The sequence below is a fragment of the Syngnathus typhle genome, linkage group LG7 (assembly GCF_033458585.1).
Source record: "Syngnathus typhle isolate RoL2023-S1 ecotype Sweden linkage group LG7, RoL_Styp_1.0, whole genome shotgun sequence".
NCBI classification, from domain to species: domain Eukaryota; kingdom Metazoa; phylum Chordata; class Actinopteri; order Syngnathiformes; family Syngnathidae; genus Syngnathus; species Syngnathus typhle.
This window is the reverse complement of record NC_083744.1, coordinates 5,165,155-5,178,999: the sequence shown is the minus strand read 5'-3', so window position 1 is coordinate 5,178,999 and position 13,845 is coordinate 5,165,155. Positions and strand designations below refer to the sequence as shown.

Genomic DNA, 13,845 nt, shown 5'->3' with positions numbered 1-13,845 from the left:
GCCAATACCTTTGGAAAAAGCACATTAAAAAGAGAAGTTATGACTAATCATTTTTTCTTCATTAACATAATTTTATTTGCCATGTTTCCACACATGTAAACCACTGAGGCTCAATGTGCATATCCAGTCACGTATGTGGTCTACACTAGAATGCTAATAAATGGAATGTAATCATTTCCATGCAGTTGTCCAGTGGCTGTAATTTCATATTAACTGTAAGTATTTTATTGTAGTTTAGTGTACAGCTATATAATTGACTGTTTATCAGGTATTATCAACATAATAAATTGCGTTTGAATATCACTGATGTATGACTTGTTGTTAACTGCTTACTGTCAATAAAGTTTTCAAGAAAAAAAAGCGGAAGTGACCTAACAGAATCACAACAATGGCTGCCCGCTGTCTTCGCATTTTGCTTATGCTTTTCTAAAACAATTAACTGAGACGATTCTCCGCCTATGTGTCACAAAGTGGCAGGGATGCATAGGGGCCCTGGTCAGTGCGTCGTTTAGAAAGCAAGACAGCTCCTAGCGGGCCAAAATGAGCGACGTAGTGGAGAAAACCCTGACAGCTTTGCCGAGCTTGCTGTCTTTCGACTCTCAACCGGGGGCTGCCAAACTGTCCTCCACCTCCAAACTTGGAAGCCTCATCAGAGGAATCACAGAGCTAACGTCCAAGCATGTGAGTTATTTTTTTTTGCCAAAGCTACAAACTACAATACAGTTCGTCAAGTATAAGACTATAACATATTCTCGTGTAGTATCCAGTGGGACTTAATACTGTAGTTCACTCAGTGATGAATAAATTGACGAGAGTCTGAAAGTCTTGAGTCCTTGTCATTATTTTCGTTCTGTTCAGGAGGAAGAGAAACTGATTCAACAAGAATTGATTGCAATCAAAGCTCAAGCGTCATCCCCGAACACATCTATGGTTTGTTTGCTTTCCTTGCACATTAACAATTCGAGTGCAATGTTGAATTTTGGTGTCATGTCATCAGAGGCAGATGAAGGAGCTCATGGTGCGAGCCATCTACTGTGAAATGTTGGGCTATGAGGCTTCCTTCTGCTACATTCATGCCATCAAGTTGGCTCAACAGGGCACTGCATTGGAGAAGAGAGTTGGTATGTATATTTAAAGGGGGAAAAAGTCATTTCTCAATCTTCAAAATATTTGATCTGTCATTACCAGGTTACCTTGCTGTAGCCTTGTTTCTGAATGAAAGTCATGAGCTGCTCCTCCTCCTTGTAAACACCGTCTTAAAGGTTACTTGTGTTTTAATTTTATTTTAAATAACGACTTGACTTCTTTAATATAGAAGTAGTCATGTCTGTGCTTTTTATGCATTTAGGATCTCCAGAGCACAAACCTCATTGAAGTATGCATGGCTCTAACTATCGTCAGCCAATTGTTCCCCAAAGATATGATACCTGCAATCCTCCCGCTAGTGGAAGAGAAACTAACTCACCCCAAGTAAGAAATATTCCTTTTAAGGTTTGTCATTTATGCTTCCACTGACCCAACATGACCTTTTCACAGAGAAATCATTCGACGAAAAGCGGTCCTGGCACTGTACAAATTTTACCTAATCGCACCCAATCAAGTTCAACACATCCATAACAAGTTTCGCAGAGCTTTGTGTGACAAGGATCCCGGTGTTATGACGGCCTCACTGCACATCTACTTACAGATGATCACGGTATTTTTTTTTCTGTATTTACGACACTAAAACTTTACTATGGACATGATCAATGGTGAATTGGCTGCGTTTTATCTTCAAACAAAATACACACAGTTTTATTTATTGAACATCTGTTTTGCTTTGTTTTGTTTTCATTTAGGAACACCCGGAAGGTTACAAGGACTTGACAGGCAGTTTTGTCACCATATTAAAGCAAGTGGTGGGTGGAAAACTGCCAATGGATTACAACTATCATAGTGTTCCTGCTCCTTGGCTTCAAATCCAGCTACTCAGGATTCTGTCCTTACTTGGGAAAGGTGACTCAAGGTAATCAATCGATCTCAATGGATTTGGTTACGTTCTTCTTTGAATCCTTTTTTTTCCTTTTTTGTGCATCACAGTACAAGTGAGATTATATACGAAGTTCTCGACGAGTCCTTACGAAGAGCTGAAATGAACCACAACATCACTTATGGTGACACATTTGAAATGATAAATAATGAGTTTATAAATGCTGCTTCATGTACTTTTTAATTTCACTTTTATCTCCTCGTGTATCTTTCTCTAGCTATATTATACGAATGTGTGAAATGTATTTACACAATTCATCCCAAAAGTGAACTCCTGGAAAAAGCTGCAAAATGTATCGGCAACTTTATTCTGTCGTCAAAGATTAACCTGAAATATATAGGTAAGAACAAAAGTTAACCTGGAGTGTTTTTTTTGCAAGTCTTTCTACCTGATGTTTTGATGCTACAGGCTTGAAAGCGCTCACCTACGTGGTTCAGCAGGATCCTAAATTGGCCTTGCAACATCAGATGACCATCATTGAATGCCTGGATCATCCTGACCTCATCATCAAGCGTGAGGTGAGACAAATGCTGGTTCAAGTGTGGATTTTCTACGTTATCCATTCTCCTAATGTCTCGCATCTTGTCGGCAAACAGACACTGGAGTTGCTCTTTAGGATCACAAATGGCAAGAATGTTACTGTCATTGTGGAGAAAATGCTGGAGTTTCTGCGCACCAGTCAAGACGATTACACGACCATTGACCTGGTAGGGAAGGTGGCGGAAGTGGCCGAAAAATATCCTTTCATGTTGTGGATGGAAGCAAAAAATTAGGACTGACGCTATTGAATATTTTTAGAATTGATTATTTTATCGATTTTTCTACCGATTGATCAAATAATCCGATACAAATTTATATTGCAAATCTTTTATTTTAAATTAAGCACAAAAGATGAATCAGTCTTCTTATATGAGGGACTACAGAAATCTGAGAAAAAATGCATCTGGAATTGATTTCCTATGAAACATTCCACATATTCACCTGACAACAAGTGGTTCATTGACACAATGACCTCGGTCTTCTCACTGGGTGGAGACTTGATGCAGCCTGACATCCCCAATAACTTCCTTAAACTGATCTCAGAGGGTAAGACCTTTTTTTTTTCTTTGTATTTCATCTTCTTAAATGTTTTTTTTCTTCAAATGATCCAGGGTGTGAGGGCGGGGAGCAAGACCAGATGTTGAGGCTTTTGGCAGTGGATTCCTACGTGTCTCTGCTCCAGGAAGAGCCTGGGGAGTTGCCTCAGCACTTTCTCCAGGTCATCAGCTGGGTGAGTGCCACGTATGTGTCACAGTTTTTGAAATGCTAAATCGTAACATACTTGTGTTTATTTTCCAGGTCCTTGGCGAATATTCTCATTTGAGAGAAGATCTGGAACCCGCTACCGTTGTGAGACTTCTGGCCAAGCTTTTAGAATTGAAACAGGCCAGCAGTGAAACGAAGAGCTGGGTCCTCTTGGCATTGACGAAGCTTCGTGAGAGCGAGGCAGCTATGTCCAGGCTTCGGGGAGTTTCCGAAACGTATAGCAGCTCCATGGACACAGTGCTGAGACAAAGGGCCCAGGAACTGCAGAACCTTCACTTGAATCCTGAGTTGTGGGCCCGGGTGCTACCTCGAGATGCCTTCATGGAGCCTCTGGAGGTAACATTGTTGTCGTGCGCCTTTCAATGATTAGTTATCAAGAAGCAACATTTTCTGGGTTGCCAGGTCGATTCATCGTTATCGTTTTTGGATGAATATGTGTCCGAAGCGCTGGCTGCTGGCGCTGCTCCTTACAAGTCTCCGCATCAACGTCAGGAAGAGCTTGCTCAGGCAAAAGGTATAGTAAATCTTTAAAATATATGGACTGTGACAGCGTCCGAATCAGTTTGTTTTGGTTCCTTTCTCAGCTTTAAGCTTGGAGCCCTACGGCCTGTCTCTGCCTATCGGAATGCCCTTGTGCGGTTTAGACGACCGGCAATCTCCCACCTTGCCCTCAGTGAGCTCCGGTCTGTCGGGTGACAGTACCGACCCCTCACACAAAGCAGGGTATGTAAACGCAGGTTCTTTTTGTTCAAAATGTTTTTTTTGACTCACTCTAATGATTTGAAATTCTGATTTTAATTCATTCTTATATATCTCAAATATACTGTATCAGTACCACAACTCTAAAGTTGGATAAAGTGAAACGGGTGTGGGGAAGAGAGGGCTACCTGGCCCAGAGGGAGTCTGTAGAAGAACCTGCCAAGGTCGAAATGCCCAGTCCGGTCCATCCAGCCGGCCAGATCGATGAAATTGGCATCTTGCAGAACCCAGCGCCAGCCGTGGATCTAGAAAAACAGCAGCTGGCATCTTCGCTGTTTGTCGGCCTGGGCTCCCAATCGTCTTTGTCCTCGGTGAGATGAGAAACACGGAAACTTAATCCCTCTCATTGCTCAGCCCTTCTTTTCAATCATGACTGTATCTCCAAACAGATGGGAAAGTCTGACCTAAAACCCCAGAGGTTGAAGAGAAAGTCCAAAGATCAGGTCTTGTCCTCAGAGATAAGCAAGCAGACATCCGATTCCATCATCTCTGCTCCCACCAGCGTCAATAACCTGCTGTGTAACATCCTGCTGGACTCCAACACGGAGCCTGAGCTGTTCTTAACATCATCTAAAGAAATGACTGAAAGTTGTCAAGGCCCCATCGCTACCAACGGTACCTCAGACGAAGAGGTGACCGAGTGCGACGTGCAGGGACCTGACCCCGGTCTCAGCGAGGACAACGGTCTAAACGCTACTGGATCTGTTGAGACGGAAGAACCAGCAGGAATGAAAGACTTGTGTCTCACCTCTTATCTCCCTGCTGACTGCGTTGGAGCGACGCATTCCAAAGTCACTCGTCTGTGTTCTAGCCGCGGCGTGGATCTCTCCGCCTGCCATGTGCTCAAAGACGACGCTTTGGTATTGCTTGTTTTGATTTGCAACTCCTCCAACTCTGATGTGCAGCAGTTACTTGTGCAGTTGGCTTCAGATGATGTTGAGGTAAATAATTAGCTCTCCTTGATACGTCACAACATTGATGATTGAACTATTATATTCAAGACGGCTACTATTGTTCTTGAAGTGTGAATATTCTTTGTGAAGAAGCAATTTCAATCCTTACACTAGACAGAAATAACTATAGCTCAAGTCCACTAGCTTAATGCTAACACATATTTGGAAAAGAAATAGGTGTGCCAACAAATAGCATTTATGTGGTAATGTTATTAAGGAAGAGATATTTGAACACAAAACGGTGCAGCAATATACGTCGGCAGACAAAATAACAATCCTCACAGATATATATTCTTTATCTTCTGCAAAAAATTGACTACTGAGTCACTTATAGTAGTTGAGTGAAAATAACATTTGTGCATTATTCTGCTCCCGACGTACACTAGGAGGAGCAGGAGTAAGACTGGAACAGCTTTCAAGAAAAATTTGGTTTACCTCTCCTAATCTGATGTCTTTTTTTAATTTTTTTTTTATTGAATTGCGTACTCAAAGGTGTCTAGTGTCTCCGAAAGTCCAGTTGAAGAGTTGAGGTGCCATCAGGTGGAAGTGTGTCAGCACTCCGTTACTGCCAAGAGGCCTTCTGTTCATCTTCAAGTATCCGGCCAGGTTTCTTTCCACCTGCCTGATGGGACTCCGGAGACAACCCACTTCTCATACAATCTGCCGCTTTCCTCCTTCATCAGGTGAAATGTTTGCTAACATGCGCAATCATTGAATTATTTGCTGCTGATTTTAGTCTGACTCATTCGTTTTGTGCTCAGGCCTTTGGCACTGTCCACCGAGGAGTACGGCACTATGTGGCTTGCCTTCTCGCATGATACAAAGCAGAACCTGGCGCTCGTTCCCGACGTCCAGGATCCTCTGAGAGCGACACTTGATGTGCTGGAGAGGAAACTTCGTCTTCATGTGGTGGCCATCATAGGTAAAAAACATCAGTTTAGCACAGTTTGTGAAAATATTTCTCTCTCTAATCTTTCACTTGATTTGATGGGTGGGCAGGCACCCAAACCAGCTTTTTGTGTACTCACAATATTCTTAAATCGATGAATCAGTTTTGCTTCCAGTAACCCCCCCCCCCCTTCTTTTTTTGTGCTCCCTGCAGGAATAGAAGGAATTGCAGCTTGCCAAGTCCTCCGTGACCAACCATGTTTGATGCACTGTCGGGTGCATAGCGGCACACTAGCCGTGTGGTTGCGTTCTCCAATCCCAGACCTGCCCGACTGCCTGCTCTATCACTGTCAGAGAGCTTTACAGGAACTTTGAGCCACTGAGCTGCATCAGCTCTGCACCAGAGGAAAGCAGCATAGAACAAAAAGGGAGTATTTCATGGCTGATATCGCCATCACATCCACCTTAAAGTCACTGGACAAAACATTCGGTACTCTTTCTTAATATACAGAAATGAGAATCTTTTAATTCCAATATTTATGGCGGTATGGAGTGTCGTACATACATCTTCAATTTGAATCTTTACAGATAAAATTTTTCGAAGATCTGGATTAAAAAAAGTTGAACAATCAGAATAACAAAAGCCGTCTTAAAAGGATGAGTCCATCAATGCTGAATACTTGAAAAAGAAAGAAATCACTTGCTTGTATTGTTAGCGTTTATTAAAAATGCTGGAGTATTGTATGCTAGCAGTGCGTCTTAAAATGTGCTGCAGTTATTGGAAGAAAATCCAACACTCGATTTGTTCAGTGGAGCACATCACTACTGAAGTTGTGACAAACTGATTCAAATGTTTTGTCTTAAATCTAGTGATGATGACTTTGTATTATGAGTTTATTTTCCATTTATGTCATTTCTTCTTTTAATCTATGCACTCACCTTTTGTGGCTTTTATTTGGGTGAGACGTTGATGATAGCAATTCTTATATTTTTGTATTCAAGCAGTGTTAAAGAAACATATTTATTGCTTTTATATGCTCGCTGAATTTTTTTTTTAGATTAGTTTAATTCAAAATGAAAAGAAACTTTCGTGATTTGTTAATTTGCATCGTGCCAGATCCAGTCAGCCTTTTTAATTTAGTACAAACAGAGGGAAAATATTATTTGATTGTTGTTGCTTTTGAAGTGTCCAAAGCGAAACATAAACCCAAAGCCTTATGTCCTAAAGCCAAGTTTGATTTGTGCCTGTGGTGCAGAAGGAAGTGGTAGTTCAGATTGATGCAAATAGACTAACTTTCAATAAATTCATCATGTCCAACATGATACTAATGTCATCATCATTTGACTGTATCCCATATACTGACATTTTTGCCGTAGAGACCAAAACTAATGTAAAAATGCTGCGGAGCAATCAATGTATTCAAGTTAGGTGCACTTAGCAAGGGGCCACGCAAGATGGCCGCCAGTGGCTGTATTTCTCACGACGACGAGTAAGCTGCATTGTTAGTCTAGTCATATAGTCTGAAATGACACAAAATCAGTTATGGCTGACAATCAACTCTTCACCTTTTGTCTCTAAAGATGAACACGTGCTGCTAAATGAGTTCTGCCATCTAGTGGTGAATGCTGTTATTACAACTTAAAACAACAAGTATAGTAGGTGATGCGGTTTACTATTGTTCCCTTTTCCAGACCGTACCATTTGTTTGTAAAAGCTTATGATTACAAATTTTGCCAATATGCCCTTCAAATCACTTTTTTTCAGACAATGCAACTAAGTAATCTGAACCAACGGTGTTGGTGTGGAGAGCATAAGCACGTTGCGTTGTTCTCGGGATGAAGCGCATGGTCAGGCTGTGCTCATCTTCCACCGGCTGCTGCGACAGGTCGTTGGTCTGCCTGATGCTGTTGACGGTGCAACCTTGGCGCGGACACACGCTGAAACGAGACAGGAGAGTCACCAGGACAGCCTTCATCATCACCATGGCGATGTGCTTGCCCACGCAGGAGCGAGGCCCGCATCCGAACGGCTGGAAGAAACGTTTGGGAACCTGCAAAGAGAGACATCATGATAAGGTTGAACCTTGAGGGTTTTTTTAGGAGTGTGGCCGGACGTACCGTTTTATCAAAATTGTGGAGATTGAACTCTTTGGGTTTTGGAAAAAATTCCGTCTTATGCATGAGACCAATGTTGAGAATGATGTTTGTTCCTTTTTTAACACTGATGCCTTCAATGATGTCATCTTCCAGAGCTTTGCGCATGGTGAAGTCAACCACTGGGTGATACCTCAGTGACTCATTGATGAAAATCTCCAGTACCTTTAGATGCTCGTAATCCACATTTTCTGCTCCACTTTTACCTGCAACAGCAATGATAAAATGTGAGGCCACACAATAACTGTTAGTCCCTACTGATCAAATTTCTCAACGTACTGATGACGGCGTCCATCTCCTCTACCAGGCTGTGCTCGGTGTCTGGGTTCTGTTTGAGCAGCATCAGCATGAAGAAGATGCTTATAGAAAGAGTGTCAGGAGCAGCAATCACCATCTCCAGCACGCACTGCCTCACGTCGTCGCCAGACAGCTCACCGTGGTTCTGTTCGGTCACATCATATTGGGTTAGTGTGTTGTTGTTTTTTTAACAGGATAAAAACAGCTACTGTAATGTCTGCTATCCTTCCAATTATTTATGTAAGATGTTTGGGATTTTGGTAAGCTGCAACCTATCCCAGCTGACCTTGGGCAAAAGGAATGAATGGAAATTGAAAGAGTGCAGGGCTAATGACAGCATTGCCACTGACAAATGAACAAGTCACCTGAGCAAAAATAAGCTCAGTTGCAAAGTCAAGCTCGTCATCCAGCTTCTCGGATTCTCGAATGGTCTTTCTTTTGAAATCAAGAAGCATCTCCATTGCGTCTTGAAGCTCCTGGCTGGTGATAGAAAAAAGCAACACAATAATCAAGTGCCTAAGAATAGTCTGCTCTTATGTAGCACATACGGCTAATCAATGGGTTGTTTGTATTGTGTGATTGCGTCATACGCTGCTTTTTTATGTTTATTGTACAGCCATCCAATTTTGAAGAATATATTCGGCTTGATTAGAACCGCTTGCCAAGTCTTGAAATAGTTATGGATTTTCAGCAGCAAGTCCGTCTCTGAAATACAGGGAAGAACATTTGGATTGGAGCTTTGACAATCAGCTCTATAAAAAAAATAAAAATCTCATCTGACCATTGAGTGGCACCCTGAGGAACAGTTTGTTAGCAATGTCCACCACGATGGCTCTAAGCAGATTGAGAGCATCCACGTGTCCCGACTGGTCTGTCATGTCCTGGAGGTGATCCAAATGTTCTGCTGTGGAATTCATACAGATTGATGCTGTCCTCGTAAGTCCTGGTCCTGACAGGGCTGTCAATTCATAACATGTAAAAGCTTAGACATGTTAAATGGGATATGTCCATGTGCTTAGATTTTATTTTATGTGCTGACACAGAATGAAAAATAAATTTGAATTTAAACAATTTGACAACTTTACAGTAGTTTTGAAAGTCTTCTCTCCCCCCCCCCCCTCATGACTACATTATACTGCCTCCCAGTGGCCAAGTCGTGCATACCAGAAGGCAATGTAGTCAATTAATTATGATTCCCAAACTATTTAATTCTTTCCATTCTTTTCAGTTATATTATTTTAAGTAATTGAGAGTCACCTCACAAAAGAAAACAACGCTATCTATCTAACACACAAACAGACAAAGAATTCCTTACCTTTCAAAAAATAACTCCTGACTTTTTTCCAGAGTTCCACATCGCTGTTAAAAATGATCCCCCTCCTTTCCATCCCAATACATGCCAAGCCGTTTCTACTCCCAAATCGGGCCACGTAGTGATCGCTCCTCAGGACATGATAAACCGCAGAGGACCTGGGAGAGAACTTTGAGTGATTGCGCAATCGTGCACTTTTTTTTTTTTTACATCATTGGAACTTGCCTGCTGATGATAAGGGTCTCCTCACTGTCAATCCACACCCGTACAATGCTGCCGTATTTGTTGTTATAGTAGTTGCTCGCCGTTCCAATGCCCGTCCAGATAAACCGAGCATAGGAAAGAACCGGACCGAGTCCTGCCATAAAAGACGGACCTGAAGGAAGAAAAGGGAAATCGTGTCTCAATTTTATTTTGGGTGTAATTCCACTGTCAACCACTAGACACTTTAGTTTGACGTGGTGTAAATTTGTAAGAAGAAGAATGTAAAGTATTTCAGCTCAGATTACCGTTTTTTTCCGTGTATAGTGCGCCCCCATGTATAATACGCACCCTAAAAATGGCATGCTGATGCTGGAAAAAAGCCTGTACCCATGTATAATACGCACCCAATTTTTATGAATTTTTTTTAATGAATTTTTTTTTTTTTTTTTTTAAGTTCCAATGATCGTCACACACGCAGGGAGGCAATGGGTCCCATTTTTATAGTCTTTGGTATGGTCTTAACTAGGCTGGATGTAATTTTTTTTGTTGGCGTTGATTTCTCCGACTGCCCGTAAACGCACCACCGCGCTCCGTGCGCGCACGGGAAAGAGGCGTGCGGATGTGAAAAAGGCGGCTCTGTATGGGAGAGACGTTGAAGAGGAATAAAAACACCCTTGGAAACCAAAACTTGCCCCTCGTCGTGACTCGGAGCCGCAACAAATGTTTCGGATTTGTGTAGGGTACATTGTGACAGACAGCAAACGAGCAGGTGATCGAGCAAGCCTTGTCTGATACGAGAGCATTGCGGTCGTATGGAGCGTGTTTCAAGTGAACAGCAGAGACGAAAAGAACAAGGCAAAGTGTTGTGAAATAAAATATTACATGTAATACGCATTTTGTTATTTGCTGATTGAAACTGCTAATTAAGCTGTGAATTGAAACTAATAGGAAGAAAACAACTCTCGCTCTTTATATAGCTGACGTGTCTTGCGCATCCGTTCTGCGCATCTCTAATGGCGGCCTCCGTATGACGTCCGGTCCGTGATGGAGATTAAAAAACAAACAATATTTGACAATAACACACCATCAAGGATTGCACCATCGCATCAAACGATGTGTCGTCAATTATGAATTTTACTAAGTTACTAAGTTTTATTTCGGGGGAGATTTGTCATGTCTCGTCCCCAGTTTTGCTGTGTGTCTAGGTTGCCATAGTTTCTGTTCGCGTCGCCCCTCTCTTCCTGTGTCACCTCAATCGATGTAATGTGTTTTGTATTTAAGTCCTGTCTGCCCCTCGTTCACCGTCGGATCATTGCATGTGTTACTGTCATGATGTCTGTTTGCTTTCTGTTCCTGTCTTTGGTAATGTCACCCTGTCTTTTTGTTCCACGACTTTGTCGGTCAGTCCTGTTGTTGGTTTTGTTTCCTAAAAAAAAAAGAAAGAAAAAAAAAAATTAAATTTTTTTTTGTACCCATGTATAATGCGCACCCCAGATTTTAGGACAATAAATTCTTTAAATTTTGCGCACTATACACGGAAAAAAACGGTAGTTTGACTGAAGGTTGTGAATGTGAAAATCCTTTTTGATTCTGCTTTTTATGTTGGGAGTAAGTGACAACTCTTTTATAATCTGCATATTTGGGCATGATTGTTGATGTGTTAACTTTAAAGTAAACTTTTTTTAATTGTGAAAAAATGGTAAGGGATCACTGCAACATAGTACAATATTTGTTGTGTTATCTGTTTCTCTCAATATAACGTTCATATTTGTTTTTATTATTTCGAAAGTGTGTTTTATGATTTTTTTTTTTTTTAATTAATGTCCCGCTATGAATGTTACACAAACATGCCTTATGTCAAAGTGCACATACATTACCTGGTATGTTTGACCTGTGTGTCCATTCCCAGGCGGTGAGAAGCAGTAACAACAGAAAAAGCAGTAAAGCAACTGTGTCTGACAATAGGTAAGGCACCGTGTGGCCGATGGTGAGCACCTCCAGCAGTGACATGATTGTGCCTAATGTTTTGAACACAAAGGAACAAACAGATATGATTCATATTTTAACACAAACACTGTCATCTAATGTCACAATGATGCCCTTATCTTTTTTTTTTTTGGTTCTGTATAAAATCACATATCAGAAAAAAATCCCATTTTAATAGTTACAATTTAAAATAAAATGTTACAAGATAATTCTTAAATACAAAAAAATTGTTAGTTATACATTTTGTTAAATTGGTTCAAATCAACCCTATTTTGTATTTCTTTTTCTTTTAATGTAATCAAATTTGTAAAACAATTCTTATGGAAGTCGCCTTTCTCACCTTTGTGCTCCGCTGATGTTGCTGTCAGGTTGGAGTGCTGTCTGAGAGGATGCAGTGCTTCCTTCGCTAGTTTTATAAGACGAGCTCCTTACTCTAGCAAGACAAATCACTGAGGTTGAAGAGTTTCTAAATCCTTTATTTTATTTTTTAGAGGTCTTGAAGTTCGTCTTGGTTGCCTAGAAACACGAGCACTTTGGCTTCCCAAGTACTACTGCCCCCTCAGAGCACATCTGAACCACAAACAATCTCACAAAGAACCCCCCCCGCCACTGAAATGCTTTTATTAATAAGGATGAAAAAGCAAAGTTCTTGAACTCGTCTTCATGTGTCCTTGCTGCACATTGAGTGTTGTTTGAAAGGAAGAAAGAAAGCCTGCTTCCCAAATCTTTAACGTGAGGAGGCTTTTCAAGGGAACTTAATTAGCTGGGTCAGACTGACCTGTGTCAAAGGGAGCGAGGATTCATCTGTTCCAAAAAGAGAATAAAGGGAAATAATGAGTAATAATTCAGTCCATGCTGTTGACGCTGTGTAGGGAGGACAGAAAATAATAGCTGAATATGTTCAGCAGATGAATGAAGGAGAGAATTATTGTGGATTTTGGAGACATCATTCCTGCTCGGTGGCCATGAACACTTGGTCTTGATCAATATATTGTAATGCTTACCAAGGTTGCCAAGTTGGCCCAAAGTCTTCCTCTGCTTGTTGAGGTAGACTGAATGAATAGTTGGAATGCTCTGGGATAGTCTTTTATACAAATCTTGTTACTGAAGAGCAAGCAAATGAAATTTATTAAAGGTATAGTTTGATATATTCCACGTTGCACCAAATGGAAGTTAATAGGCTACAGTAAGGTTTGTGTCTGTTTTGCTCATTGGATATTGTGTTTGGAAGCAGATGCTTAAAATGGAAAAACAATTGCTGATTTGGGCAGCACAGTGGAGTACTGGTTAGCACGTCCACCTCACAGGTTAGGGTTCGATTCCGGCCCTCCCTGTTTGGAGTTTGCATGTTCTCCGCCTGCCTGCGTTGGTTTTCTCCGGGCACTCCGATTTCTTCCCACATCCCGTCGCTTGTGAGCTGCTCCATTAAACCATATACTGTCTTTTTCCATGTATAATGCGCAAATTTTAAATAATTTATTGTCCTAAAATCTGGGGTGCGCATTATACATGGGTACAACAATTCTTGAAGAAAATATCCCTCGAAATAAAACTTGAACTCACCTTTCTTCTTGTTTGTTGTCAATCGCGCATCGCATTCAGCCATCCTGCCCAACACACTGGTTCAGTAAAATTCATAATGGACGACACATCGTTTGATGCGATGGTGCAATACTTGATGGTGTGTTATTGTCAAATATTGGCTCGGTACCCCGTACTCCCAAAGCACCCCCCACAGGACCTCCCGAGGGACACGGTCGAACGCCTTCTCCAAGTCCACAAAACACATGTGGACTGGTTGGGCGAACTCCCATGCACCCTCGAGGATCCTGCTGAGGGTGAAGAGCTGGTCCACTGTTAGACGGCCAGAACGAAAGCCACACTGTTCCTCCTGAATCTGAGGTTCGACCTCCCGACGGACCCTCCTCTCCAGCACCCCTGAATAGACCTTACCAGGG

General features: G+C 41.6%; 2 protein-coding genes across 2 annotated transcripts; one reads left to right on the top strand and one right to left on the bottom strand.

Moving 5' to 3' along the window:
* Positions 1-362: 362 nt before the first annotated feature.
* On the top strand, positions 363-7,257 carry ap4e1 (adaptor related protein complex 4 subunit epsilon 1). The gene is made up of 21 exons (XM_061283898.1): positions 363-681; positions 859-930; positions 998-1,121; positions 1,189-1,262; positions 1,349-1,470; positions 1,537-1,696; positions 1,839-2,005; positions 2,080-2,153; positions 2,247-2,369; positions 2,438-2,547; positions 2,626-2,769; positions 3,007-3,115; positions 3,181-3,299; positions 3,368-3,670; positions 3,737-3,848; positions 3,919-4,057; positions 4,167-4,404; positions 4,483-5,034; positions 5,539-5,729; positions 5,808-5,968; positions 6,149-7,257. The coding sequence occupies exons 1-21, from the start codon at positions 541-543 to the stop codon at positions 6,307-6,309; spliced, it is 3,396 nt and encodes a 1,131-aa protein (XP_061139882.1). The 5' UTR covers positions 363-540; the 3' UTR covers positions 6,310-7,257.
* Positions 6,942-13,673, bottom strand: LOC133157399 (aromatase-like). Its single transcript, XM_061283899.1, is given in 13 exon segments — positions 6,942-7,985; positions 8,053-8,294; positions 8,368-8,530; positions 8,751-8,865; positions 8,976-9,090; positions 9,167-9,343; positions 9,701-9,906; positions 9,908-10,073; positions 11,274-11,327; positions 11,779-11,919; positions 12,228-12,320; positions 12,666-12,691; positions 12,892-13,673. Coding segments are annotated over 10 exon segments (1,671 nt in total). The 5' UTR covers positions 11,912-11,919; positions 12,228-12,320; positions 12,666-12,691; positions 12,892-13,673; the 3' UTR covers positions 6,942-7,685.
* Between the last annotated feature and the right edge of the window lie 172 nt (positions 13,674-13,845).